At 39.7% G+C, this 27,863-nt stretch overlaps 4 protein-coding genes across 4 annotated transcripts; 1 reads left to right on the forward strand and 3 right to left on the reverse strand.

Annotated features, from left to right (window-relative positions):
• Window positions 1-608: 608 nt before the first annotated feature.
• Window positions 609-3,345, forward strand: LOC140928929 (glutathione peroxidase-like). The gene is made up of 2 exons (XM_073378731.1): window positions 609-1,068; window positions 2,473-3,345. The coding sequence occupies exons 1-2, from the start codon at window positions 616-618 to the stop codon at window positions 2,671-2,673; spliced, it is 654 nt and encodes a 217-aa protein (XP_073234832.1). The 5' UTR covers window positions 609-615; the 3' UTR covers window positions 2,674-3,345.
• Window positions 3,335-10,373, reverse strand: LOC140928927 (aquaporin-3-like). The gene is made up of 7 exons (XM_073378729.1): window positions 10,253-10,373; window positions 8,142-8,230; window positions 7,919-8,045; window positions 6,784-6,921; window positions 6,365-6,483; window positions 4,985-5,202; window positions 3,335-3,915 (listed from the first exon to the last, which is right to left on the reverse strand). Exons 2-7 carry the CDS (start codon window positions 8,220-8,222, stop codon window positions 3,741-3,743), a joined length of 858 nt encoding a protein of 285 aa, XP_073234830.1. The 5' UTR covers window positions 8,223-8,230; window positions 10,253-10,373; the 3' UTR covers window positions 3,335-3,740.
• Window positions 10,374-12,092: 1,719 nt separating this feature from the next.
• On the reverse strand, window positions 12,093-21,083 carry LOC140927149 (transcription initiation factor TFIID subunit 8-like). The gene is made up of 7 exons (XM_073376799.1): window positions 20,955-21,083; window positions 18,692-18,790; window positions 16,742-16,804; window positions 15,937-16,061; window positions 14,546-14,631; window positions 13,916-13,983; window positions 12,093-13,110 (listed from the first exon to the last, which is right to left on the reverse strand). Exons 1-7 carry the CDS (start codon window positions 21,079-21,081, stop codon window positions 12,902-12,904), a joined length of 777 nt encoding a protein of 258 aa, XP_073232900.1. The 5' UTR covers window positions 21,082-21,083; the 3' UTR covers window positions 12,093-12,901.
• A 2,778-nt stretch (window positions 21,084-23,861) lies between these two features.
• Window positions 23,862-26,959, reverse strand: LOC140927150 (uncharacterized). Its single transcript, XM_073376801.1, has 3 exons — window positions 26,697-26,959; window positions 26,103-26,464; window positions 23,862-24,976 (listed from the first exon to the last, which is right to left on the reverse strand). The coding sequence occupies exons 1-3, from the start codon at window positions 26,868-26,870 to the stop codon at window positions 24,883-24,885; spliced, it is 630 nt and encodes a 209-aa protein (XP_073232902.1). The 5' UTR covers window positions 26,871-26,959; the 3' UTR covers window positions 23,862-24,882.
• Between the last annotated feature and the right edge of the window lie 904 nt (window positions 26,960-27,863).

Genomic DNA, 27,863 nt, shown 5'->3' on the forward strand with positions numbered 1-27,863 from the left:
TTGAAACGATAAATACAAAACGGGGCAAAGTGTATGCCCGTTTTCAGGCGGCCAAACAACCATACCCTTTGGGTTGGCACATACCTCTAGCTCTGTGGCTTATATAGGGGAGTACCCCCCCCCCCCCCCCCCTTACCCCCCAGGAGAAATGTCTAGATCTATTAGGTCCCAATTTGGGGGAGATTTTCCCTCCAAACAGCAAGAACTGAGCAGAAAGTTATTTTCGGGTTATGTTTTCCCCTGACCGTTGCACGGGCTCTTGGCAAGTCCACTAGAGTGACATTCCCGACAAGACAAGACATCTAACCTCCACATTGCAAGAGATGAAAGGCAACCCACTCCTCCCTATTCACAAAATCAAGAATAAAGCGACGCAGAGGCAGATAAGCGCAACTTTCGCATCCTTGATTTTTGGGGAGAGAATTATTGCCTTATTCTCTCTCTGTTTTGTTCCAATTTATTGTATTCGATTTACCCTTCACCAAAACGGATTGGATAAAACACAGGGGTGGGTGGGGGATATGATTGATTGCGCATTTAACAGATGTCCAACCGAGTGGTCATGAGTCGAGTTCCCTGTGACGTTCTGTGCGTCTTCACAGTCAGTCAGGTACGATGAAGCTCTTGCTGGGTTTTCTCCTATACCTCTTTGTAGGTTTTTCAGCTGCAAAGCCTTACAACTACTCGCAGTGTATGGAAGATACCAGCCAAACGCTGTACAGTTTTTCAACGAAGTACTTAAATGGAACTTCAGTTTCGTTAAAACACTTCCAAGGACAAGTCACGCTGGTCCTCAATGTGGCGACATTTTGAGGGTTCGCTATCCAGTACCCACACCTGAATGCACTCATGAAGAAATTCTCAGATGGAAAGTACAAATGTGGCTTCACTATCCTAGCGTTTCCTTGCAATCAATTCCATTACCAAGAACCGGGGGCCAATGCTCGAGAAATTATGAATGGTCTGAAGTACGTAAGACCTGGTGGTGGATTTGAGCCGAATTTTCCGCTCTTCCAGAAAATACAAGTCAACGGTGCTCAAGAAGATCCCATTTACACGTTCGTAAAGGTAACTTTTAAATATATGAACGCTATTCGGCAGGATGAGTGAGATTTTACTGGGAGAGAAGTGAATTGCGCTGGTTTTACTTGTTGTTACGTAATCACATTTAAAAAAAAAATGCACGAAACAACTGAAACGTCAGAAGGCAAACGAAGTGAATATGGGTAATATGAAAAGCTAATATTTTGGCCTTTCGAACAGATTCAGACGCGCCTAATGTCATTTTCGTCGGTGCCCTCAATACATATATACAGAGCTAAAAGCTTCGGGAGTGTTCATTCAGTCATAAAGTACTCTAAGACTTGAATCCTTCGTTTCGAAGTAACTTGTTTCCACGTTCTTAAAGCTTATTAAACGATCGGGCAAGGCGCGAGACGAGAAAAAAAAGAAAAGAAAAAAGCAACGAAAAGAAATTGTTCCGTCCTTCGCGTCGGTCTTTAAAAGGTCAAAAAGCGTACGGTAGTCTTTTATACCGTAAATTCTCCATTAAGCCCCCCCTCTCAAATGACCCCCCTCCCTCTAATAAGCCCCCCCCCCCCTTTCTCTCCTCCTCTAATTATTCTTCACTAATAAATATAGACTGTATAAATAATCACGACAGTAAAAATTCGTGTGGACTGATCCGGGATGGTTAATTTACCAAGTGAAGTTCGGATTTTACTCTCATCCTTGGCTGCATGACCTAAAACTTCTTGTTCTTAAGCGTATTCACTTTGTATTCTAATTCTTTATGGAGAACTGATACCATCGTCGTTTCTAAATTAAATAAGCGCCCCCCCCCCCCCCGTCGTTCTCAAATAAGCCCCCCGTCTCTATTAAGCCCCCGTCCCAAATGGGCTTGAAATAAATAAGCCCACCAGAGGCCTAATAGAGGATTTACCGTATTGACCGTTTTTTGGACAAAACAGATCCACCCCCAAGCATGATAAACCTGATCATATTTCAGTGAAACCGCTATATAACACCCAGGTATAACCAGTGACCTTTGCGCCCGTAAGAGTAAAATGAAGTCAAGAGCAGGAGCCGATTACCTCGTGTGAAGGTCGATGAAGTTGTTTAACCTCTTCGTCCCTATCAAAGCTCTATATGTCGGCGCCCTTAGGCTTTTCCTTTTCGTGAAAGCCTAGGACTGAGACCCTTCCACTACATTCTTGTCCCCAGCCAGAGCTGCGGTTCGTTTGGCCAGTAACGAGGGTTTAGAGCTCAGAGAAAATTCCAGGATCACGCGCAAGCGCAATAGCTTCAATCTTGTAATCGTTGGTAAGGTTATTGTTTGAGATTTCTGAGGCTTCGCCGCAAGACGGAAAACCCAAATTCCATATTCACAGAGCTCTCCATCCATGGCGCTGGCTAAAACGATCGCAGCTCTGGGTACGAGGATGCTTACCCTTGCGTTCCATTTACTTTCAGTCTCGCTGTCCCCTCCCTGGTGGAATTGTTAGTCAAGCTGCTACCCAGATACTTTGGGCACCAATCAAGAGTAATGACATCTCGTGGAACTTTGAAAAGATCCTGGTGAATCACAAGGGAAATCCTGTAAAGCGATATTTACCCAATACTGAACCGTTTGATCTGATCGACGACATTATCAGCCTCCTCCAGCAGTGTTAGAGAGTTCCGTTGCAAGAGTGGAAAGTCCATTAGCAACTTTTTACTCTACCTGTACTAGGCTTGCTGTATCCGTTTTCGTTCGTGTTTCGTAAAGTAAGAGGTCAAACGCGAAAACATCGGAGGATTGGGCGCTCTCTCGGTCCTCCCCGAGAAATCTGTTTGGGGGAGGAGCGCGGGCTCATTTCCCGAACAGCGGCTGGAAATCAAACAGTTTCTTTGTCTTCCTTCTTTCCTTCGCCCCTCCCCCATTGTTTTCCTGTTTGACCTCGGTTCAGCTTTTGCGCGGCTGTATCCCTTGCTTTTCGAAATTCAGAATACTTAAAATTGCATTGAGTCAGGGTGTAAGATATATAATTATTTGCTTTATTTTATATTTCCAGTATATTACCTGGACTTTCTAACGTCCTTTGTTTGGCCAAATCCAAATATAAATGTTTTATAATTATTTTCTAATTTTGTTAAGTTGTGTAGGAAGCACTGCATTTTTTCACTTCAAGGTTTCAACGACTCAAAAGCATGACAGACTGTTTGCAAACTGTTCACAACAGTGAAACGGTCTCGAAGAATGTTTCACTCTGCTCAGCTTTCGTGCATTCAGCTGTAACGAGTAAAGAAGCCTTCACTGAGTTTGTACCTTGAAAACAATGCTACAATAAAGTGTTACGTACCACATATTTCTTTGTCGCATTATTCGTCGGGTGACTTGAGATTTTCCAAGATGGAAGGGAAAATAATGAATTCAAAGCGAAATATAACTTATCACGAGTTTTTTAGCATCTCATATCCAACGCGCACTCGTGGAATAATTGTTAAATGTACATGAACCACTACTTTTTAAAACACTTTAAGCACTGCGGGAAACGGTGAAGAATCATGTTTGACTGTACAAACATTGCCATGTAACACACAATTTGGCCATTACTTTTTATTTGCTTTTGCTGCTGATGCTAGCAAAATGTAGTTTGACTTTAATTTAATACATTATGTTACGAAGGGCTGCGACACTGCCACTTACTATAGGAGAGAGCAAGATACAATAATACAAAGAGGGGTGATCAGTACAATCACTATAGTTGGTCCTCTCTCGCCGTATCGGAGTTTTGAATGGGCTCGTAATAACGATCGTCGCTGTTCTCAGAGAGTGTGTGATGAAGCTCGATGGTGACGATATAAACAATAGCGCCCAGGACTCCTCCAAGCAGACAGGCAAAGATTGGTACCCAGGCCCAGTGGTTAGCAACCCTAAATATAACGAAAACATGATTTCTATTTTCAAAGAGATAGGTAGCTTTCAGATACAAATCTGTCAGTGATTGCAATATAAAAAAAACTCATAATCGCGTTCCCAGGACCGTTTCATTGTAGATTTGCAGGGGGGCGGGAGAGCGTTTACAGTTCACTGGAATCGTTATTTGAGGACTTTTTAACTGGTGCTTATACATGTTTTGCTTGTAGATAATCTCTGCTCTGTGTATGTAATAGATTTTAGGAACAGTGTTTGCAGCAGATGCACGAGAGTAAGACAAAGACGATTGACGGCCGAGTAGTTCGAAGTCCAGTTAGCGACAATCCTGGATAAACTACATACAGATCATATGTGTTGTCAATGGTAACTAACCCAGGAATGGCGCTGGGCCCAGTAGTTCGAAGGCCGATTAGCGCTAACCCAGGGTTAAATTTTAATCCGGCTTTCTTTTTCTTTTTCTTTTGAACAACAGCATTTCCTCGGATAGTGTGTTCTACTCTTTTAGCATATTTATAAGCACCAAATTGTAGACGAAAAGAATTAAACTGAATTTGCTCTTTCAGCTTTTATATCTGAATTCAAATTTCTCACTAACCCTGGGTTATCTTAACCCAGCCTTGAACAAACCGGCCCTGGTTAACAAATCGACATAATTTTTATGCTCTATACTTTTAACGATCATAGAAAAGACGTCAAAATGTTCAGTACTCCAAGTTTTGAACATTTTGCGGACGTCATTTCTATCATGTTTCTATGGTCGATAAGAGTATATAGACCATGGAAAATCGCTGCCGATTTGTTTTTTTACAATAATATTGAAAGTTTTTAACCTCTTTTCGGAAAATTGCGCGTGAGAGAAAGAGCAGAGCAAATTGTACCACCATGACGTCATTTTCAAGGTCTGCACTCTTATCGACCATAGATCTCGACCAATCAGCTCGGTTATATTGTAAAATAGCCCGCGTTCGAACTGAAATGAACTGAAACTAAAGAACTGAGCGTGCATAATGAAGCATTTATCCTCAACGTTACTTCTGTAGTGACAACTTCAGTTTCAATACTTACGTGAATACATCACCACCCCATCCAGCCATCGCTGTAAAGATTCTTGGTCCCAGATCCCTAGCGGGATTGATAGCATAACCGCAGTTGAAGCCAAACGCAGCACCGATAACAAACACCACCAGTCCGATCATAACGGGAGCCACTCCCTGGTCAGGGGAATTGTTATTTCGATCGAGAATAGCTAAGATACAGCTGACGAGAAGAGCAGTGCCAAATAGCTTAAGGAAAAAAAAAACAGAAACCAAAGGATGAGAAAGAACATTGGTTGGAGGTAGGCTACTAGCTTATGTTTAATAAAATAGAGAAATCAAAGTTGTGAAGTATATACCATGGTTCCAGCTAAAATTTAACGACAAGTTACCAAACTTTAAACACAAATGTAAGCCTTCTCTAGACAATTCCCAGCCTGAGTCTCAGAGACGTTATCTTAATAAAAGGGACTTTAAGATCCAACGACGCGGACGGCAACGAGAACGTAAAAAAAACAATAGGTTTTCTAAGCAAAACAACAACTTTGAACGTGCATCACGCTTTTTGTACATTTCTTTGCCCGTTTTCGCACGGCTACGACGTGAAAATACCTAATTTCGCGTTTTATGGAAGACAAAAACAAGCAACGACGAAATTATATTTATCCTTTTGAACTTTGGTATGGTCCTTAAGAATTCAATTCTAGGAGGGTTCGCCTACATTTGACAAAGTAAGTGGTTAGGAATAACTGCGATAAAGACTGAAAGAACGCAAATTCACTTTTTAAGCTACGTTCTCGTTGCCGTTGCGTCGTTGGATCTTAGAGTCCCTAATGTCTGCGAAGCAGCGCCGAGAACCTTGTTCTGGGGCCCCATGTGGCCTCAACGAAATACCGGAAGTGCGTTTTGAATTTCCCTTCAAACTGATTGGCAAGTCGACAATGTCTTTTTAATAGGCCAATCATGGTGTAAACTCAAATCCTAGTACACAGGTGGGAGCCCAGCCAACAATCATTTGGGCGCTGGCTTGCTCACAGACTTAGCCAGAAGTTTAGTTGCCTCTGTCGCGCAGACTGAACAATTCCGTGGCAGGCAAAAAAGAGGGGGGACCCCGCAAAAAGAAAAAAACTAATATAACAGAACGGGTGGTTTCAATTTGTTAAATTTCTATTATTAAAGGATTATATAAAGCTTCCATTCCAAAGAACTGGATTCATAGATTTGTCACTGTCATGTTCATCACGAATTATAACTAGAGCAAATATCGCACAACGCTTTCAACCTCCAAACAAAGCTGGGCATTAACTACTCTCAACTGGTGAAATTCAAAATGAAAGTACTACTAACCGTCTTTCGGCAATTGACTAGAACTCTTATGAATCGGCTTCTGCAAAGCTTACATAATACTAACCTGATCAGCAAACCCATTTCCGGTGGATAAGAACTCTTGAGGGTAGGTTGCCCATATCCCAGCGGTACCATTCACGCCCAAAATCTGTCGAACTCCACCGTCAAATGCGTTGAGAGCATCTGGAGGAAAAGATGGACTAGTTCATTTTACTACCAGTTTTTGAAGTTAGAGACTGACTAAAAGATATATTAGATATTTAAGTATTTTTTTTAAATCAAATTACATTTCAAGTGACTACAATTTAAGCGGACACCCTTTAGTAGCAAGGGGAAGAAAAGGTTCCGTGAGTGTCCACTGTCCACTGTCTAACAAAGTTCACTGTACTTGTTTCAGAGTTCGCATCGAGGAAAATGAGGGCCATAGAAATTTTCTGCAAGTAAGCATGCCAGAAATAAATACCAAAATATGAAGGGTCCTACCATAGTAAATTCCGTACACGACAGCAGACGCTAAGAATGCCCCAAACAACTGAGCGATGCAGTATACGGGAACTTTGATCCACTCCAAGCGTCGAACAAACGCAAACGCCAGTGTCACGGCAGGGTTCATATGCGCACCTCAACAGAAACGGAAAAATGAATGATGAAATATGTTTCAAAAATCATTGATAAGGGCAGAATACTACTATAAGCGAATTTCGTATAAGTACACAAAATTATTCCATTCACGAACACAGCCTCAATTGTGACTATCGCGAACTACTTATTTATTTATTATTTATATAGAGTGATGAGTATGGCAAACAAGAGGACTTCCTTGCAGGAAACACTTCTTCACCGCAAAAGTCACAAAAGGCTAAAGAGGGAGAACAATTTACTAAAAGAAAAAACTTCAATGAACAAATTGGGTTCTCATTAAGTTAGGGTTAAGGTGCATTAAGTTAAGTTAACCAAAGGTAAAATCATGTCGGCGATACTGTCCTTAAACGAGACAATTTAGGAGACCAAAACAATTCACACCCCTGCCCCCATTCAAAGCTGGGGTAATCGTTGTTTCGTAAAGCTAGCTCGAACAGCGGCACAACATTGCATGGAAGGGGTGGGCAAATAAAGCTTTATTTTCCCCTTTTAAGTCAGCAAAAGCTCAGAAAGGCCATTTCTGGGAAAGTGTATCTACTGATATTTTGTCCCCGATTGATAGCATGTGAAAGTAGGTGGCTAGTCAATCGAATGCTAAATGCAATTTCAGGCGTTCACTCTCTCACCTTTTAGCTTATACCCCAAAAAGTAGGCGGCTCCAAATTCGAAGTAGCCAGGCTTTCTGGCTCAATGAGAACCCTGATGATAACATAGTTTAGAAGACTGGTGACCCGGTCTTCATACGAGCCAGCTGGCCCATCAGGCCAGAGCTTATCACAATTTCCGTAGGACAAATTGGCGATTATGAATATCCACAACATTTCTACTCCTCCCTGTATGGGATGCTTCTGAGTCCAGAGCAGGGTTATCCCCAAGTAGTATGTTGCTGGCACGGGCCATTTATACACAAAGCGGGGCAAAGTTTCTTTTCTACGGTGCAAGAAACCCATGTTGAATTAGAACTCAAAATACCTACCCGATATTCCGCCAGCCCAGTAACATCCAAGTGTAACTCCGATCCCCCAGCCGAAGTTGATAGAAAAGAACGTTCCAAAAGCCCCCCGGCTAAGAACCTTCTGGGCTACTGAGCCGACGCCAAAAGACTGGGAGGAAAATAATAAAAAGTAGGTGCTTCTCACTTAGAAGAACAATAGATCAATCCAAATGAAATTGAAACGTTCATTATAGTGAGTACTAACCACCAAGATAAACGTAGCCATAACCTCTGCCAATGCCTCTCTCGCTAAGGGCGATAATCGGCCTTGGAATCTGCTAGGCATTGTAGAACCTGCCGATTTCAAACAAAAACGTAAGCCTGCATCTCCCATACTTGCTCAACCCTTAAAATGACAAATCAAAGTGGTGCAAACTTGGTGCATAAATTACAGTATGTTTTTATACCGTTTTACATACGATGTATAGACTCGACGATGTATGAGAAATTCGATATAGATTTCAAAAAATATTGGTATAAATGTAAACCAAATCCTTAGGGCAAGTTACGCAGTGCCGGATCCAGAACTTGAGATAAGGGGGGGCGGGCGGTCCGGTCATCCAGACCCTTAGAAAAAGGGGGGCCCGGTCTCGAAAAAAAATTTTTTTCGGCACTTCGGGCCTCATTTTGGTGGAAAAATAAGGGGGGACCCGGGCCCCCCGGTCCCTCCCCTGGATCCGCAACTGTTAAGTCTCTCATCGCAGGCCAGGGTTCTATTTCTGGTCAAGCCTGAATTTTGTCAGGTTCTTTTTCAACCGCTTTTAGGTCGTTCATTGATCATCATACTCACTTTTGTATTTTTATCTGCAGTTCAAAAAATACAAATACAAAATACAAAGTCTATAATCGCTCGTAATATGCAAAACAGTATCAAAACATGCGGTAATATATGCACCTGGCTTGGGCCGCCTGTTGACCGAGGCCAGGGTCGAAAGTTACAAGTGATCAGACACTTCAGACACCTTTCATTTTTTTATAAGGTGGGGCGGGGCCATGGTTGGTGGGATTTGAAGGGGGTCCATGACAAAAAATGGCTTTAGAGGGGGGGGGTCAGACGAAATGCATGGTGTATAAAATAAGTGGGTAGGGGTAACCACAAATATACCAGTTTCAGCACTGAAGCACACCTACCAATTCCACGGTATGGCGTTAATCCGTCAGACGGGTATGCCATGATGATGAGCCCAAAGGGCGAGACTGCTGTTCATGGCTGCCACTACCCCGGTGATACGGTTGTGCGCATGAGTAAGGTACTGGCCATACCGCTTTGTTGATAGTGTGTAATTCAGTGCTGATACAGTTAATGTAACCAAAAAATACCCTCTAAATCCCTTGCGACAGCAACGAGAAAGTGAAAAAGTTATAGTTTTAGGGCCCGTTTACCTGGAGGTGAGGGACCCCAGTTAGGTGAGGTAACCTGCCTAGGTAGGGTAACCCTCCTGTCCATATATTCTCTCATTTTCGTTTACATGATACGTGGGGTGACCCGCCTCTTGCCCGGTCTGCCAGACCAGGTTATTTTTTACCCCACTTGAGCGGGTTATCACATCTACCTTGGGCCCCCAGAGGCCCTTACAACAGAGGGCACGGGACTGGGACGCGAGAACGTGCTGGTTGTATTCCATCATCTAGCACTTATCGTTGATCAACTATATGAACTCCATATTAGCTAGCAACTGGGAAAAAGTATTCCCTGATAGTGTAAAATGAGAACAGGGGTAAAAAATTTCGATGAACTGAAGGAGAAGGAACAAAGTCATCATCTACTTTTTTAATCTTTCATGTTTTGTGGTTCTGTGCGCGTCCGAACGTTCACGGGAAATAAGAGCTCTAAAAATGTATAGCGGTACACAGCGCGCATTTCCTTTGCCAAGAACTCTGACTCTCGTTGTTGAAGCGAAAATTCGCTATTTTTACTTATTTGAATGATATTTGGGTTCGTCTAAATCGGACCTTTTACCGCTATACCGTGAGAATTAAGCATGTTGTGTAAATGAAGTGGATTAACATAACAGTCGCAACAATGAGATCTGAGATTTATCTGCTAAATAGCTTGTACTGCGTGCAGTAAAATAATGATACTTAAATCAAGTAAACAGCCTTTTTCTGAATACTAATAGCCTGTTATTACTGATCATTGAACTTACAACTAGCCCAAACTAGTTAAAATTGTACAGAAATTGATATGGTCCGATGCAATTATCCTATGGCGGATTCAACTGTACACAACCATTGTCTCTTTCTGCCGTCGTGACACGTAAAGAACTGGATAGAATCTTGAAATGAACTGAAATGTGTAAGTGACATTTGTTTTACCTGATTTTTAACCAATGTTGGGTGGTCGATTCTTCTTTGGTTGAACGTGTTCGCTGTAAATCTAGCCTCCCACGCAGCCGTTTTTGTCTCGTCACGCAACGTTCCTCATGCGACTCATCAAGTGCACTCACGGAGAAGTCGCGTGTCCAAGCGGGTACGTCACGTCACACCCCTACAATGACAGTTGTTGGTTCTTGCTGTCTTCTTCTCTTTTGTTAGTTTGTGATAGTACCTTGCCCAAAAAGAAATAAAAAAAATGTGACTTTGAAAAACAAATCACACCGATGGATCCGCGTTTTGACATTACTGTAGAGGGTCTGCAAGCGGCTATATTTTAAGGTAATTTTTTGGCATTTTCCTAATAAGGAATTTATTGACTATTCACTGAATATATACAAGGCGATGTACGAAAGCCCCGCTTTGTTTCAACATTTCAGTTCCTATGAAATAACAATCAATAGGTGAAGTTTGGCAGAAATCTGCACTTGACGTGCACTTGGGGAGTTTTTAAGCCGTTGACACTCAATAGGTGTAATTATGCATATTTTATATTTTTTAAATAATATGGTAATGTTTTATCACTTTCAAATGTTTATTTTAGATTTCTGTTGTTCATATTAGATTTTATTGTAATTGGTATGTGAAAACCCATTTTAATTGGATGTGCCAATAAAGTTGATTTATTTGATTTATTTATAAATCTCACTGCAGGTTCAATTTCAGAGAAATTCCCTTAAGAAAAGGACTTTTCGGGTATCCAATCTTTGTTTAGCCTGTCCACAGACGTTGTCCGATCCCAAGGTAGGAACAACGGAGAATCAAACGGGCTGCAGGTCCTTTTTCATTTGCTTGTTTGTTTTACTTTGTTTGTTTGGAAAGGGTTCAGGGAAACCGGGGGGAGGCTGGTAGGGGTTCAAGTTACTTTCACAACAAGGACCAAGCATTTTATTCACACCTAAACATCTGAATGTCATGCCGGTTCCAACACCGTGTGTGACTATTAAACAACGTGCGCGCGGGTGATGTTGGCACATGAAATGCGCGCGTCACTAGTGATCAGATCGAGTTCATACAACACGTCATGTCAAGAGGAGCATCCTCGTCCCTAAACCTGCGATGTACTACAAACATGTTGTACTACAATCTTGAACAGACAAGCCTTCCCTCCTCCGAAAAATCGAGGGTGACGCAACGCGAGGGCCCAAAAGCACCATTTATTCATCCTTGATTTGTGAGGGGGGAAGGAGACTCTGCTTTATTTTTAGGGGGGACGATTACTCTGTTTATTTTCACTTTGATAGAACCGTTTGATCCCTTTCTTTTGGATCTAGAGTCACAAGTATGACAAACTGAAAATACTTAGTTAAAATTTCAACTCGGTTTTGACCCTTTAACTTTTTGTTGTCCGTTCACTTTAATTTAAGCGGTACTTATGATTGGTTAGTTGTAGCCTTGAATCGACTATCGACCAATCATAAATAACGCTCGCAATTGTCCACCCAAACGAACTCAGAAATCGCTGCACCCAAAGCTTGCACCCATTCTTCCTTGTGTTTATGGTGGGGAATAAAATCGTCCTGGTATGAGTAGTTCTGAATAGGACTATTGGTGCCACGACCTGTGTGGAAGTGATGATAACTACCACAACTGTCAACAACAATCCCAATTTGAAGTGGACATCACCACATACGACTGGGATCAAACCCTAATGCGATGCAGGATCTTTATGATAGCCATCACAAAGTGTCCACATGATTAAAAGTTCACCAAACTGCAGTACTTACAATTCGGTCAGACAAATATGAAGAAATATAGAAGTGACAGACAACCCAGACATATACGAAGTACTTAAAAAGAGAAATTTATTCCACTATTTCATGATAGTGAATATTTCTTGGGTACAAGATCCCTTTGATAACGAAGTGAACGCAATGGTAAATACCCACCCAGTCTTGAAACCGTAGGTAATGAGTTCACATTTCGCATTGCTTCAGCACGATTCCGTTCCGTGGTTTTCAACGCAGCTTAAAAGAAAATAATAATAAAATCCAACTATCTTCTTATTTAAAAAAGAAATATTCTTTCGCCACATGTACGGGAATCTAAGACAGTCTTGGATTCTAGATTCCCCGCCGTGGATTCTGGATTCCAGGTATTGGATTCCATCTTTGTTAGTGGGACTCGGATTCCGTATTCCAGTCGTTAGCTAGCCTATGTCACAGACAAAAGTCAACTCTGGTTAAGTCCGTCTGCGAAGCAGTGCCGAAATCCTTGTTCTGGGGCCCCACCTGTGTACCAGGATTTGAGAACATGCCGTGATTGGCCTCTTAGAAAAGATTAAAAGCCATTGTCGATTTACCAGTCAAAATGAACGGAAAATTTAAAGGCACTTCCGGTGATTCGTTGAGTCCGTTGGGGGCCCAGAGCAGGGATATCGGCGCTGTTTCACAGACGTTACTAACCGAGGTTAAATAAGTCTGCGACGCAAGCTAATCATTAGTGGGATTCCGGATTCTTTGAGCTGTATTCCCAAGGATTCCGGATTCCACAAGCAAAGATTTCCCAGATTCCGGAATCCAGATTACCTTACATGGAACGAATTCTTAATTTACTAACCACCAGTTGTGACAAAACTGGCTTTAAATAACATCAGCTTGGTTTTAATGTCTTGCGTATCCTCTTGGCCGGCCGCATGTAAGGATTGTCATTATTAAAAGATTCCGTGCTTGGTGCATTTGTGGGTAACATTCCACTTGACTGTGATTCTCTAAGCGCTGAGTCTTGCTCTGGAAGTTCAACTTCATCGAGATCTCCAACCGCTGGCAAGTAAGGCAACACGGGCGACTCATTCACAAGTACTGAAGAAAAGGAAAAGAACGGAAACGAATTACTGGAAATAAATAGAATTGGCACCGCGCATGCACGGACATTTTTTCTTTTTTAAATCCATAGGGCTTTGTTAAGAAGACATTTACATTTAACAAAATTGATACATAAGAAGGAAAAAGACAAAAGGGAGAAAGAAAGGATAGTACATGATTGCTATATAAAGTATTTATTATTGATATAGGGTATCACTCAGCTAAGGCTTAAAACAGAACCAAGAGCCTTTTTCGTCAAAGGAACAGAGAACACAGTGGAGGTAGCGGGGACGAATTACTGAAAACGAATGGATAAGGCATTAAGTTATATATTTATGCTTTTCTTCTCGCCAAAAGCAAGGTTTGAGTGGCACCGCATGGAGATCTACTACCACCTAACCCTACTACTACTCTTTGATTTTAAACCGAGCTGAAATAAAGTAGACTAACTTATGCATAAAGCAACCTGTACATACATTTGCAACCTTTTGTATTTACATTACTATTGTTTTTTTTGTTTTTTTTTGTTTTGTTTTTTTTTTTTTTCATCACGGGCTTTGCAGACCGTAAAACACTCGTATCAAGCAATCTTCTTACCATATTTTTCCTATAGAACGTTAAAACACAATCAGGATTTTTAAGACTGTTGATTTTCAAAAACAGTCGAAAATAAAAGTGTAATTTGTATTTTGACCTGAGTTGGACGCTCAAAGTGGAATGTCTGGTTTATCAGGAGTCCTCAAACACTTCTTGAAGACTTTTACAGTTTAGAAGCAAAAAGATCCGGTCAGAATTTACTTACATGGAAAAGACGGTGCATCTAATCCCTCGCAGATCCCAGAGCTGAGTTCCGCTGTCTTCGCTAAAAATCTGTGTAATCAAATTAAGTGCTATGTACGTGAAGCAATCAACTTATCGAAGAGCTAATTGAGAGAATTGTTAATAATAAGAAAAAAAACAGGGCCAGAAGGGAACACCCTATTCCTCAGATAATTCCATACCTAGGGAGGGTTTAACCATTTGCAGAGAAAGACAGTTCCTTGATTATCATTTACTTTAGGACCTTGAGTGCTGGTATGACCCCAGAGAACGCATCAGGGACCTCCATCTTTGTAAACAACTGGGTTAACCCTACTTACACCGGATAATCACAGCGACAGTACAAAGATACAGTGTTCATGTTCCGAACTTAAGAGTCCTGTCTAAGATACACTATCCAGACATTTAAAAAGTAACCATTTCTACAGTGTTATTGTCAACCAAGCATTCTCTACTGAAATAAGAATTCCATACACTAGTCTTAACTCAATGGATTACTAAATAAAATAACATAGTGAGAAAGGGAAATTGTCTTAAACCAGCTGTCAGACAGCAAAAAGTGCATGCACCAAGCTTACTCTTTATAAAAGAATGACTACACTGTTGATCTTACTTGGATAATCCTTCCTCAATATCTTTTCTTTGTGAAGCATACTTCTCTCGAACAGCTTGGTATTCTTTACTAGACTGCCTGAAAGCCTGACAAAAAAAAAATATTCAAAGAATGACCTTTATTTCAACTCAGTAAGAAAACATTTAGCAAACAAGTTGGTAGTTAGACAGCCACCTTGTAAGAATAAGCCAGAAAAGCAATCAGAATTTGATGTTTTGCCAAATAATTATGACAACTATACAATTAATTTTCTCCAAAATATAGTTAAGTAATAAATTCCACTAAATGCATCAGTAAAACAAAATGAATGGAAAATCCTCTTCAAGTACACCAGCAGCATCTGGGGCTGTGAAAAAGCTCAGTTGACATTAAGAGAAGACAGTTTAGTTAATTAGTGGCAGCATTTACCTGACCTACCCATCCACCCTACCATGTGAACAAGCACTCTTGACAGGGAAAAAAGGTGAGAACAAAGAAAAAAAGACAAGGAGGGGAGGGGGGGGGGGGAGGAGGAGAGGCCCGCCCTCTGAACCCACCACCCAACTTTAACTCTGCGTTTTTCATTCTCTTCAATTTTATTCCAACAAACAGGAGGATGTGCAAACAGGTTTCACCCATCCTTCCCTTTAAGATTTTAGTTGCCTATATATTTAAGGTCATACAGAGGATTTCATATTCCTACATGTAAATCATTAATGTTTCTTCTTTGTTTATAAAGCTCTTATTGCTCCAGTCAGCTAGTCAGCTTGATATAGCTTGTAGTGATCTCAGTCACCAGCAGTCATAGAAGTTGACCACATACTCATCCCATCAAGGAAAAAACACAACTAAAACAATGGTGGTAACAAGTACAGTGTATTTAATGTTTTCAAGGAGGACATAAGCAAACAATGACATTTTATTGATCTTGAATGCAGTCTCTAACAATAACTCTCAGAAAATTTACCTTCACCTGAAAAGTTAAATGGGTTTGAAATACCTCAAATTCATTTTATTAAAGATGTTTCCACTGCTGACCACATCAGCTCATCTGTAATTTTCATCATGTTTAATTAAAAATGTTGTTGTTGTTGTTGTTGTTGTTGTTGCAGTCATTGTGGTTGATTCTATGCAAGTTTATGTACAGTGTATACGCACCAGCCATCATAATCTATTTAAATGTAAACCATTAGCCATTTTGACACACTAGATGGATTATCCATCTCTTCAAAATCCATCAAAATTGATGGATGAACAGATAGATAAAGTCAGATGGATTAACCATTCCATTTTCACATTAAGAGGAATTATCCATCTGATGCAAGTTATCTAACAGATAACCTGCCTAAGACGGATAGTCCATCTCTAGTGTGAAAACAGCCATTTTGTACTAAAATTATTAAACAACCTACCGGTGTTTTAATGTAAGAATGTGGGTCAGGAAGTGGTGGAAGATGTGCTGGAATATGAGCAGGGCGTGGCTGTCTGGTACCAGCTGCTAAAGACTTAGGTGTGGGTGCAACACGAGATTTTAAAGCTACAAAAAAAAAGGACGCAGAGATTTTGATATAATAATAACTTGATCAGATTGTTTAAGACCTAAAAGTATTTAGGGTTTTTTCTCAGACACACTGTGGCCATTTCAAGTTAAAATAATAATAACACAAAAATGGGACTCGAGAGCTTAATTCAGTCCAGCAATGTTTACTAGAAAATCTTGAGCACCTGACAGAGCAAGAGAAATGTGCCATTAACTGTGCCACTACCATTGTCTACATGGTTACAGGTCAAAATTAAATTCAGGGTAAAATTTCTCAACCTAGGTTGATTCTCAATTTCCTTTCTATCCTATAAGCCCTAATTCATGAATAACCTTGGTTAAAAAATTTTAACCTATTACTTAATTTTGACCTGTAACATATACTCTCATACACAATACATGTAGCTCTCAGCTGATGAATGTGTCAAGATTTCTACAGCTACTGTAAATAGAGAAACTAATAGCAACAAAAAGTAGAAACGTTGCCTACTTTATTCAAATGTTTATTGATGAGAATAGATAAAAAGGTGACATTTTCATTATTTTGTTTTACTATTAAAATCAAAAAGCTTCATCCTAAGATCTGCCTGTAAGTACTGCCCATTTGTAAATGTATCTCATTACTGCTCATGCTGTAGGCATTATAATGTGCTGCTCTTATTTTCAGTGATACTCACGATTGTTTAGATGAATCCGGTTAGCACGTTTTCCATAAGATGGTAAAGAATCAAGGTCGGCACCTGCATGTAAACAGTGACAATAAGTTTTTCCTTTTTTAACAAACAAAGGAATGCCAAGAAAACAGACTCAACTAACTACAAGTTCTCATAAACTGAAAGACACGTACACTGCAGGAACTTTCACATGCACCCCATAACACCATGTACACATATACCAATAGTTGCTGTTTAAAATTCAGAATACAGCTGTAGGTCAGTAACCAAAGAAGTTTTAAAACCTTCAGTCAAAAACACTAAGGGTAAAAGCTCTGGGTGCTAATTGTAACACACAGCTTCCATTTTTGAGTATATCTAAGGAGTATTTGGCTTTTTGGGAAATTATTTTGGGTAGAGTAGCATACCTCAACTTCCCCCTACCCTCCTGGCAGACCCTGAACAACTTTTGTGACTCAGCAGACTGATGTCAGTATATAATATTTTTTTCAAGTTTCAATGTTAAAACTAGCTCCAAAGTCTGACTTGTCATCAACAACTGTGTTTTACATAGGCGTATGGGCCGGGGGGGGGGGGGGGGGGGGGGGGGGATGGGGGCAAGGGGGGCTGCAGCCCCCCCAAAGTCTGGGCAACTCAGATTTTTTGGGCAGCGAGAGGAAATTTGGGCAAAGCCAGTTTTTAAAGACGTCTCCATGTTCATTTAATTATTTTAAAGACCTGAATATTAACCTGAAGTAGGCGTAATAATCCAGTTACATTACAGTGGTTGCTTACCATGTGATGAGTAATTTACATATTTGCAGGGTTTTTTTTGTTGGGCACTATACTGCATTGCACTAGCTGGAATGGGCTATTTCCAGTCGAGAACTGATTGAAATAAACTTTCGCATAACTTTCTAGAATCATCTCCACTCGAAGAACAGTGTATGGCAGATAGCATTTAGCAATGGGTATTGCCTGCATAGCAGGCGTTTCCGCACGAGTTCGACTGAAAACGCTTCAATGGGTATGAAAATGAAGAAGTGGCTGACTAATTCTCAGTTTGAATTACGAGAAGAATCTTAATTCTTTAAAAAATCTATCAAGCGGTTTAAAATTATTCGCTGATTTGTTAAAGTAGACCGAAATGTTTACAAAACCGCTAACAAGAGTGTCTCGATACATACTAATCAAATCCTTCTTTCGATTCTAGCAATCAAGCAGAGCTATCTCCACGATCTTTCACACATGGTTTTAAAAAGATTAAAACTACCATGAGGTTAAATTGCAGGACAAAAGCGCTTCGTTTTCTACAGATAATGGCCAAAAATCAAGATTTTCCTTTTCTTACCATATTTCTAATAATAAAAACTTCATTGCAAAATATCTCGATAACTCGATATCTCGTTTTGCTTAAACTTCACGAACATCGAGGCGACCGTATTGGAGAAAACAGCTCCTGTGAACGATTTTGTAAGATTCCTGTACCAAGAATCATTGCTAAAGTAAAATAGGTAATGGAGTCATTTCGTTGCTATGACAACTCCGATATCATTGCAGCCCTGATAATGCCAAATTTTTTCATCTTAATACTACTGTGGTCGCAATTTTTCCAAATGTTTGTTTATGGCGACGCAGTTTATGCTCAGACTTGGTATTGACCCTGAAAAACTGTATCGAGCCACCTTCATATGCCAGGACGGCCTATGTTGTCGCAATATGGCCCTCATTTCTTTTTACTCTTTCCTAAAAATTTGGGCAACTTAGGAGATTTTTTGGGCAAATGGTTTACCGTCCCCCCTGGCAAAAAATTTCCCGTACACCTATGGTGTTTTAAGATCTAATTATTACACTTTAGTGGTCAATCTGTCTAATCTCTTGAGCCCTTACATCTGATGATCTCTGATTTCTCTCTTTTTTTTAACAACATGGGAAGTTATCCCTATAACTCAATGAGCACTTACACAAACTTACCCATGTCAATTAAAGCTACTTTCACATCACTAAGTGTTGGTTTGACACGAGCTGAGATTTCACAACTGAGTTTACAGCTATGACCAAGCTCACACAAATCTATATTGCAGAGCAGAAAACAAAGATTTAAACCTAAGAAAATAATGTTTAACCACAGGAAGCCCAAGCTCGAAATATGACCATTGGCACTGTTGAATAACATTCAAAATACAAGGAACTGTATGGGAGAAAAAGCAATTGTTTCTGTAGCCTACGAATGTGAAAAGATTTAACTAAAAATTGGTGAACTTCAGTTAAGTTGTGTGTTTCTTCTTTCCTGTGTGGTTTCTGAGCCAATTTATGGCCATTTAATGGGTTTGCTCTCTATAATTCTTCCCTGAGGTTGGGTACTGGATCAAAGCAGTCAAATGGATCAACCAAAGGAAGACAGCCTTAAAGTCACACCAAAGGCTCCACTCGCCTCCATATTACACCTATATTCTAGAAGATAGTTCTGCTTACCATTCATGATCTTCGTTTACGTGGCATTTGCGTAGAAGACAAATAAAAGGTTACTTCATTTGGAGCCATCGACAGAAGCTTTATTTTGATCTCTGTGTTCCCTCCTTTGGCAGATCCATTTTAGACTGCTTCGCTCTGGTACACTACCTTGGGGTACTCTCTCATATACCGTGGAATAAAATAGTTATTAATTGACCAATTAAACCCATTAACTGGCCATAAATCAGCTCAGAAACCACACAGGAGAGAACACACAACTTAACAGAGGTTAGCCAACTTTTATTTAGCCTCCCATGCAGACGTTCTTAACGGTTGGTCCCACGTTCCTGCCCCACAAACATCTGTTGAAATGAGAGGGGAAAACGTAGACCAGTCACTGCACACTTCCAGATCTGGGAAGTGCACTTTGGACCTTGAGAACTTTTGTACGAGATTTTAGAAAAGATCAGAAAGGTATACCTGCCAACTCTCATGCCTTAGGCGTGAGTCTCACGCCTACTAGTTGAAAACTTCGATCTCACACCGGCTCATGCTTGCGGGCCAATTTCTCACGCCTGATTGAAACATGTGAGTTGTCGCCGACTTGCTTGACACAATTTCCAAAAATATGTTAACTCAGACCCATGTAAGGAACGAAAACCATGTGTAAAATGAATAAATGACAATACCTTCCTCGCGCTCTCTGATTTTTGAAGTGAAAAGCAAGTGAAAACTTCTCCTTTGGCAGACTTCGGATGTCTTTGCAGAAGACTTTGGACCTCTTCGGGAATCTTCGGAAATGATCATGTCGTCTTCAAAAATCAAAATCTCACGCTCATATCTCAGAAAAAGTTGGCAGGTATAGAAAGGTCTCATGAAAGGTGGAGACCTTACACTCTTAGAACAAACTACTCAGTTAACTCACACACCTTCGTACAGAGAGAAATAAACAAAAAGCCTCTTGTCCGTAGCAAAACTCTTTGGTCACATATCACACTCTACCAAGCTTCTACGTTGTGTTTGGGTTGTCAACACTTTGACTTCAATAGCAGTGATGGGTTCTCTGATAGTCAGCACATGATCTCCAGCTAATATTTGCGAACAATGGGAAAATAATTTAACCGCTCTTTTCAGCCGATGTTTGTGGGGCAGGAACGCGTGACGAGCCCCTTAGAATGTCTGCGTGGAAGGCTTCTTTTTATTTAAATCCTTTCACATTCGTAGGCTACAGAAACAATTTTTTTTTCTCCGATACAAATCCTTATAATTTGAACATTACGCAACAGTGTCGATGGTCATATTTTGAGTTTGGGCCACTTATGATTTTAAGTATACTGGAAAGAAAAGGAATATTGAATGCAGTCGAACCTCCCGTAAGCGACCACCCAAAATGGAATATTTAAAGGTCGCCTACACATCATTTCTATGGACTACAAGAGTACAGAAAATGGGGCAATGTGATGTATTTGTTAAATACATTGTAATTAAATCATCTGCTTGCTACTCAGCTTTATTCTGGACATAGGAAGAAAAGACTTTAATGACAGAAAACACCAGGGGAAAAAGATCATAAAACTATCAAACGATCTCTCTCTCGCCTTTTTTTTTTCATTAAAAGCAACGTACTTTCCATTGCAGTCAAATAGGTATGAGTTCGATTTGGGGGGATGACCAGAATAAACAATGAAAATAGATCTTCCGATGCAATTGACTCTGTCAAATGACTTTATCAAAATTAAGCTTAATGATGTGCACATAACATAGACAAAATAACATTACTTACAGCTTTGAAGCATTTCAGTAAGAGTTTCCAAAGCTAACTTAGAAGCAGATGCGAATCCATGTTCTTTTAGTATGGCGCATATAGAAATCTCGAGAAGACGCCGGTTCGTAGCGCTTACGTCCGCCATCTTGTATTGGCAAAAACTACCCAGAATGCCTTTAGGATTTATTTACGGGGGAGGGAGGGGAGGGGTCTAGAAGCAATACGGGGGCAGGTGTCCCCAGAATAAAGGTGTCCCTGTGGATGGCGGTTGGGCACAGGTTTGTTACAGTGTGACTACTAAAACCGGGGCCACCTAGATAAAGTTGACCAATCAGATAACAGGAAAGAAACGATACATAGTATAGTTATTTTCCTATAATCTCATTGGTCAACTTTGTCTAAGTGGCCCCAGTTACAGTACCGTAGTCACACTGTAATAATAATAATAATAATAATAATAATAATAATAATAATCAACGAATAACATATTTTATCAAAAAAGGCATCTGCTCTTGCGGGCTACGGAATCTGCAGAGGGGTGGAGACGTATGACATTTCAGACTATCATTATTTCAAGCAGCTAGATAACAATCTCTGCGATGTTGTGTGTTGAATTCCACAAGAGCAGTACATTGGATTTAAGTGAATTAATTCATGTTTTGAAAGCTGTCTCTGTTGTGACTGGTGGACAGTTAAACTTATCAATGATGTTTGTGGACAGTCACTTTTTGATTGCCAAGGTGTCCGCTGAATGGTTAAACTCAGCACTCGCAACCCAAAAAAGGTGTCTCTTTCCCCTGAATAGAGGTGTCCCATCACCAGAGGTAACAAATTTGTACACAAAGATTATGTGAACATTTTTTCTGGGACCAAATTTTGTGTTCCCTAAATGGAGGTATCCCTTGAATAGAGGTGTCCTAAAGGAGAGGTTCCACTGTACTCAGGAATACAGCAACCAAATAAATAAAATTTACAAAAAATAAATACATAAATTTAATTAATAAACTAATTAATTTAAAAGTCAATTATTTACAAAAGGCCCTGAAAGAGATCCTAGTAAAATGTAAAATGAAATAAATTAAGTGAAATAAAAAAACTAACATACTGCAGTACCAGATGTGAGGAAAACAAACAAAGAAACAAAGCAAAAGCAACAACAAAACAAAGATAGTATTGGAATAATTTATAGCAATATTATTTTGATCTAGAATAGTTATATCGATAGGGCTTTGGCATGCAATTTATCAAAATTCAAACAGAGAGATAGAGCTGCCACTGAATTCAGTGAAACATAGAAAATAGCCGCTCAAAACAATTAATAGGGTATAAATGACAAGGCAAATACAAAAGAAGGCACAGGTGGATGAACTTGAAGACAATTAAGACAGATTGCTATTGTGATTTGTCAGCCTAACAGTTCCTAACAAAGTTCTTTTTTGTTGTATGTAGGCTTTAGGAGAAACTTGGTCATTGGTGAATAAAGATGTGTTACTGGACATATTAACCCACTGAACTAGACAGCCATGACACAGCCCCATTAAATGGAACTGCAATAGAAATTACTGACAGGGCTATAAAACACACATATATACATTCTACTACTTAAAAAAAATTCCAGGACTTTTACAGGGTCAATAAGCTATTGAGCCTATGGTGACTCTAAATTCTATGGTGGGCACCCTGGATTTTACAGGTTTAGAGCACTGGGCTCCCTTCAATTTTCCTTAGAGCCTAGCCTTACACAGTGCATGTATAGAAGAAGCATGGGTGTTCCAGAGAAACCCACTCACTACTGCTTATAGGCTATGGCAGATGGCAATGAAATAAAAAATTTTCAGTACACAAGTTTATTTATTTTTCAATTTATTTATTTATTTACATTTTTGTACATCACAGGGTCAAATGGAAAGAAGGTTTAATGGGATATGTACAGTTGTACAATATTTCTAAAACAAAATATAAATGTAATTTCTTAATTGTAATTACATGAGTAAAATAGATATAATAATTATGAAGTAAATCTTTCATGTAAAAAATGACTGTAACTAGCAAATAAAACTCAGACAAGTTGTGCTTTAATAACGTAGATGTATATTTTTGTAGTGTTATTGGTGTCTCTCTCCTCCACAGAGACTCGCAGAGAGGGAGGTAACAGGTTCAGTTCCAGGGCTGGACCATTAGCTGGGCTCTCCAAAATAATTACTGAGAAATGAAGGTACTTCCTTTGCCCTGCAAATGGCCAGACCTTCATATGGATTGTTTTGGAAGACGACGTAAAGTGGTGGTTCCGTCCCCAGTAAGGGACATAAAAATAGTGTTCCCATTATTAGTACCTTAGTGCTAAATACATTGACACTCAAATAACACTATATCTATAAAAGGTCAAGGGACCTTCATGTAAGCTACATGTATTTCATCACAGGTCATTTTAGGTTTTACCACCCAAGCAGTACCAATCCACAATTTTTATTCTCCAAAAGGTATGACAAGCACCCCTATCATTTATGGGAAGTACATGTATGGAGAGGTACTCCTCCAAGGGCTAAATTAAGTCCTACACTTCACATGGACTGGAACTTTAAGCAAAAACACAATAATTTATAGCATAACCTACATGTATAATATTATGTTATTTACATAATATCACATAGCAAAATAGCAAAAGGGGGTTGTGATTTATACAATATTTTGCTTTAAACAATATTTTTTAAAAAATTATATTTCCTAGGCAGGATTGGCTCAGTCAGTAGAGCACTCGACTGCAGAACGGGAGGTCCCGAGTTCAATTCCAGGGACCGGACCAACACTCAGGATCTTAAAATGACTGAGAAATGGAGGTACTCCCTTTGCCCTGCAAATGGCTGGACCTTCACATGGCTCTGAGGACCACATAAAATGGCAGCCCTGTCTCCAGAAGGAGACATAAAAATATAGTGTCCCCAATTAGTGCTTTTGTGCTAAATACATTGACACTCAAATAAAGTGCCTTTTTTTTTCTTTTTTTTTTTAGTAATGTTATTTCCAAGTGTACCTGAAAATTTTACAGAGCTGGTTTCTAGTAAAAATAACTTGAAATACATGCATTAAGTAAACCTTCCAGGTAGTGCATACAAAATAAAATGTACATGTATTATCAAAAATTAAATACAAGTAACCAGATGAATATTTTATAGACATTAATTTGTTTTAAGAGAAAGGGAGCAAAACTTCTAAGACATTATTTTTCATAACTGGCAAAGCAGTGAAAGTTCACATAGACTGTTAAAATGACCACAGGGGCATAAGAAAGAAAATGTGTCAACAAGATTTTCAAGTAGAGATTACTTACAGTGTACATGACTGTATGGTTAAACAACATTTTATCAAAAAAATAGTGTCAGATTATGATTTTTAACTGGTTTAACACAAAAATAATATCATTACTTCAAACCATGCAAACTATATCGATACTTAATAATTCAGCCACATTACTTCCATGTTTGTATATAATATACTGTGGACAAAGTGCATGTAAGATGCGTGAGTTGGCACAAAAGTAAATAGGGTGCAATCTGAGAGGAAAATATATAGAGACACATCAAGCCATGTTCATACTGTACACTGAAGCAAACTTGGAGATGACTGAAGAGAATGCCACTCATGGTTATCTCTAACTAGCAACTAAAAGAATGCAAATGTGTAAGTACTGTACATTACATAGAACTGAATAATGAACAATAATTAAAAATGATCATGATATCCCAAATAGACAAGTTCTTGGGAACAAAACACCTCTCAACAGGGCATATTGTTCATTGTATTGCGAATTCGTTACAAAATATTATTATTAATTTTTATTACTGAACAAGACCATAGACCAAACTTGGACCATAACTAATATACAGGTGTATATTCATGAATCTATTCACATTAGAAGTCACTCATGCCAGTGTCTACCCAGAATCATCTATAGTCCATGATAAACCTCTAACATGACATCCCATAGCCCTCCTGGATGGCAGTATGATGGAATACAGTGCATCTGGTACTCAGGCCTGTGTCTGTAATAAAATAGACACCTCATGGTTTTGTCATTGGATCACAAAGCACTAATCATATTAACAGTTTTCACTCTCTTAGCCCCTCAGCTAAAGCAAGGTTAGTGGTTTGTACAGATTTTTCAGGGCTGTAACTAAAAGCCAAGGGCCGGGGATTTTCCGCGGCTAACATGAGAGTGACTACTCTTGGCTTCTCTTATGGGAAACAAAAGGAAAATAGAACCAAAAGAACTTCCTAGCTGTGCAATTTCCCTCCTACTAACTGCAGCGACAGCTCTGATTTTTGGATCCCAAATACAAGACTTCCTCCAGACTTTTTTCTAGAACAATACTTTCTTTTTCCAGACTCAAGGTTATCAAATATCCATCTTATGTTTGGAATGATCTTATACTCATGAAACCACTTGTAATAAACAAACAATTTCTGTCCTTTTACTAAAGAATGAAATGAAATTTTATTGATTGAAGGACAGCAATGCATATCCTTTTCACATCTTTATTTGCAGTAAGCACTTGCTGCTGGTACGTGACTACAATAACATTGTGGAAGTGGCAATGCCACTCAGCAAAATCTGAGCTGTACCAAAAGAGCTACACTGTAACTAGGTGTTAATTTAAGGTGTAGAATATTATGGCATAGTGTTGGCCACAAGCCTACGATAAGGAGATCTGCAAAAGTTAGCACGAAATACAGTCGTGTTTATAAGGGGAAGGGGTATACATTGCTATACAATGGTGAATGACCATTTTTATACTTGAGGGTGCATTATCCGTCCAAACAGATAATGTGTATACGGCCACTTTTATACTTAAGTCCCATGATCTGTCTGGAAGAACTTGAGCAAACATTTTGTAGTCAGTGTCTGGTTATGTGTCTCGAGTTGAAAGACGGACATAAGGGACACTACAAGACTAGACCAACTATCCTTGTGATATGTCAAGAACAAAAGGAAGCCCTCACACTAGAGATGCATAACAAGATGAACAACAAAATGTTTCCCTAAATGATATCTCCTTACTATAAATAGGCTTACGTCTCTTTCAATGTGGTGGAGGGTGGGGATGAGTATTTCTGTGGCCTTTTACACATCAATGACAAAGAAGAAAATTAATGCCTTTGCAGACTAACCTTTGCAAAAATTCTCTTGCAGGTGATCCTTTTGCTGGAGAATTTTCATCACTGCTAAAGCTCTCATTACTCATGGCGTTTGTCACAACATTCAAATTTGGCGGGCAAGTTGCAATTTGACATTGACCACATTCAACATCCATTCCTGAGATTTCCTCGAGTTCGCTTGATGCTTTCCATTCCAAATTACTTTGAAGCAAAGAATCAGTTCCCATAACGTTTTCATTTCGAGCTTCACTGGGATAAACAACAGAGCTGTTTTTAGTTTGGTCATAATTTAAGTTAAACTCGACATTTCCGGAAATCTGTTGTGCGGCTTCCACTTGATCACTGGTAAAATGTCCTGACAAACGTGGTCTTTTCTGTATATAAAAATCAAAAGAGTTGAATATTTACAACGTATTGGGGTTGAAATTAGCTTAACTTTTAACTTATTTCCTATTTTTAGTGCTGAAGTTTACAGCGTACATTGTATGTCGAAGGTGAAGATCAATCAACTCTATCAAAGTACGTGCGGTGGGGAACAACTTCTTGTGAAAATATTTTCTGAGAAGACAAAAGCGGCCTCAAATCAATGGCATCGAAGCAACCTACCTCGCTTGTGATACAATTGTCCTGCCTTTGGGTACACAATTCGTTATCCATCGAGGTAGTAAAGCCATTTCTCTGGTCGGTTTCGAGTTTTCTCTTCAAATTATTTGCAAACATGTGTTGATAGTCCTGCTCGGCCGACAAACTCTGCTCCGAGATTGTACACTGTGAGAACATAACTTATGTCATGTATTTCTGTGACAGGAAAACAACTTCTAAGAAAAAATTTCGAGTCAAGAACGGTTGTAAACTATTTCTTCCCTTAAATAAACAGCGTGCCGTGGTTTGAACAATAGTAAATTGTGATTTCCCGCCATTAGCATTTTTCCGCTTTTTGTTACTTTACCCCAGTGCTCTGGCGACTAGACATTATCTGTTCCCCCACCCCTCCCTGCCCAATTAAACCATTTGTGGCCGGATGCGGACAAAATCGAGGAAAAAGTGGAAGGCAAGCCCTTCGTCGGGGCTGAAATAACCGACGAAGGTTTACAGTTACACAGTGATGTTTTGTCAGCTTTGCAGGAACTAATTTTTGAGATTCGTCTGGAGTATAGACTCCTTAATTTCCTGAAGGCATGAAAACGATCGATTGTTCTCACTCAGACTTGCAATTTTCAACTTTTAATTGCGTTTTCAATATTTGAGTATTAGCTCTTGCGGAGAAAAAAGGCGAATAACAAAAATGTCCCCTTTCCCTCCAAGGGTACGCGGGGGAAACCTCTTGCACTATAGACTACAAGTAGTCCCTCACACCACACCAGAGAGGCGAAACGCGGGGTACATCTCCTCCAAAACGTTTATTTTAAACGAATGTTTACGTCATGTTGAATAGCCTAGTGCTCTGCTGATCTCCACTACAGGTTGTACATTCCACCTACCAACTAATAATTACAACTCCCACCGAATTGTGTGACCGGAAATAAGAAATTAAATCACGCCTGCTAGACGGAGAAAGATTGCGTAATATCTGCGTGGGGTAAAAAGCTCAGGTCGAGCTTATTTCAAGGATATGTTTGTGTGACTGAGGTTCAGCGTAGGGAAATCGCTACTGAGGTGAGATTTTGGAGATTCGGGTACCTCTTATCCTTTTACAAGCTCCAACCCTAGCCTGAATTCCATCCGATTGCCTAGTGTCGCGGACAGGAGGAAACGACTCGAAGCAATCGGATG

The sequence above is a fragment of the Porites lutea genome, chromosome 2 (genome assembly GCF_958299795.1).
Source record: "Porites lutea chromosome 2, jaPorLute2.1, whole genome shotgun sequence".
NCBI lineage: Eukaryota > Metazoa > Cnidaria > Anthozoa > Scleractinia > Poritidae > Porites > Porites lutea.

Bases quoted from the DNA above. Each gene is read 5' to 3' on its own strand.
- LOC140928927 (XM_073378729.1), bottom strand. From the start codon at position 8,222: ATGCCTAGCAGATTCCAAGGCCGATTATCGCCCTTAGCGAGAGAGGCA. The intron at 6,922-7,918 runs GTAGGTATTTTG...GTTTCTGTTGAG, and splicing joins CTGGGCTGGCGGAATATCGG to GTGCGCATATGAACCCTGCC. The intron at 3,916-4,984 runs GTAAGTATTGAA...CGTTATATTTAG, and splicing joins TGGGGTGGTGATGTATTCAC to GGTTGCTAACCACTGGGCCT.
- LOC140927149 (XM_073376799.1), bottom strand. From the start codon at position 21,081: ATGGCGGACGTAAGCGCTACGAACCGGCGTCTTCTCGAGATTTCTATA. The intron at 16,062-16,741 runs GTGAGTATCACT...TTTTTTTTGTAG, and splicing joins CCGGATTCATCTAAACAATC to CTTTAAAATCTCGTGTTGCA. The intron at 14,632-15,936 runs GTAGGTTGTTTA...TTTTTTTGTCAG, and splicing joins ATTCTTACATTAAAACACCG to GCTTTCAGGCAGTCTAGTAA.
- LOC140927150 (XM_073376801.1), bottom strand. From the start codon at position 26,870: ATGTTCTCACAGTGTACAATCTCGGAGCAGAGTTTGTCGGCCGAGCAG. The intron at 26,465-26,696 runs GTAGGTTGCTTC...TTTTATATACAG, and splicing joins ACAATTGTATCACAAGCGAG to AAAAGACCACGTTTGTCAGG. The intron at 24,977-26,102 runs GTTAGTCTGCAA...ATTTTATTACAG, and splicing joins GCAAGAGAATTTTTGCAAAG to ACACAGGCCTGAGTACCAGA.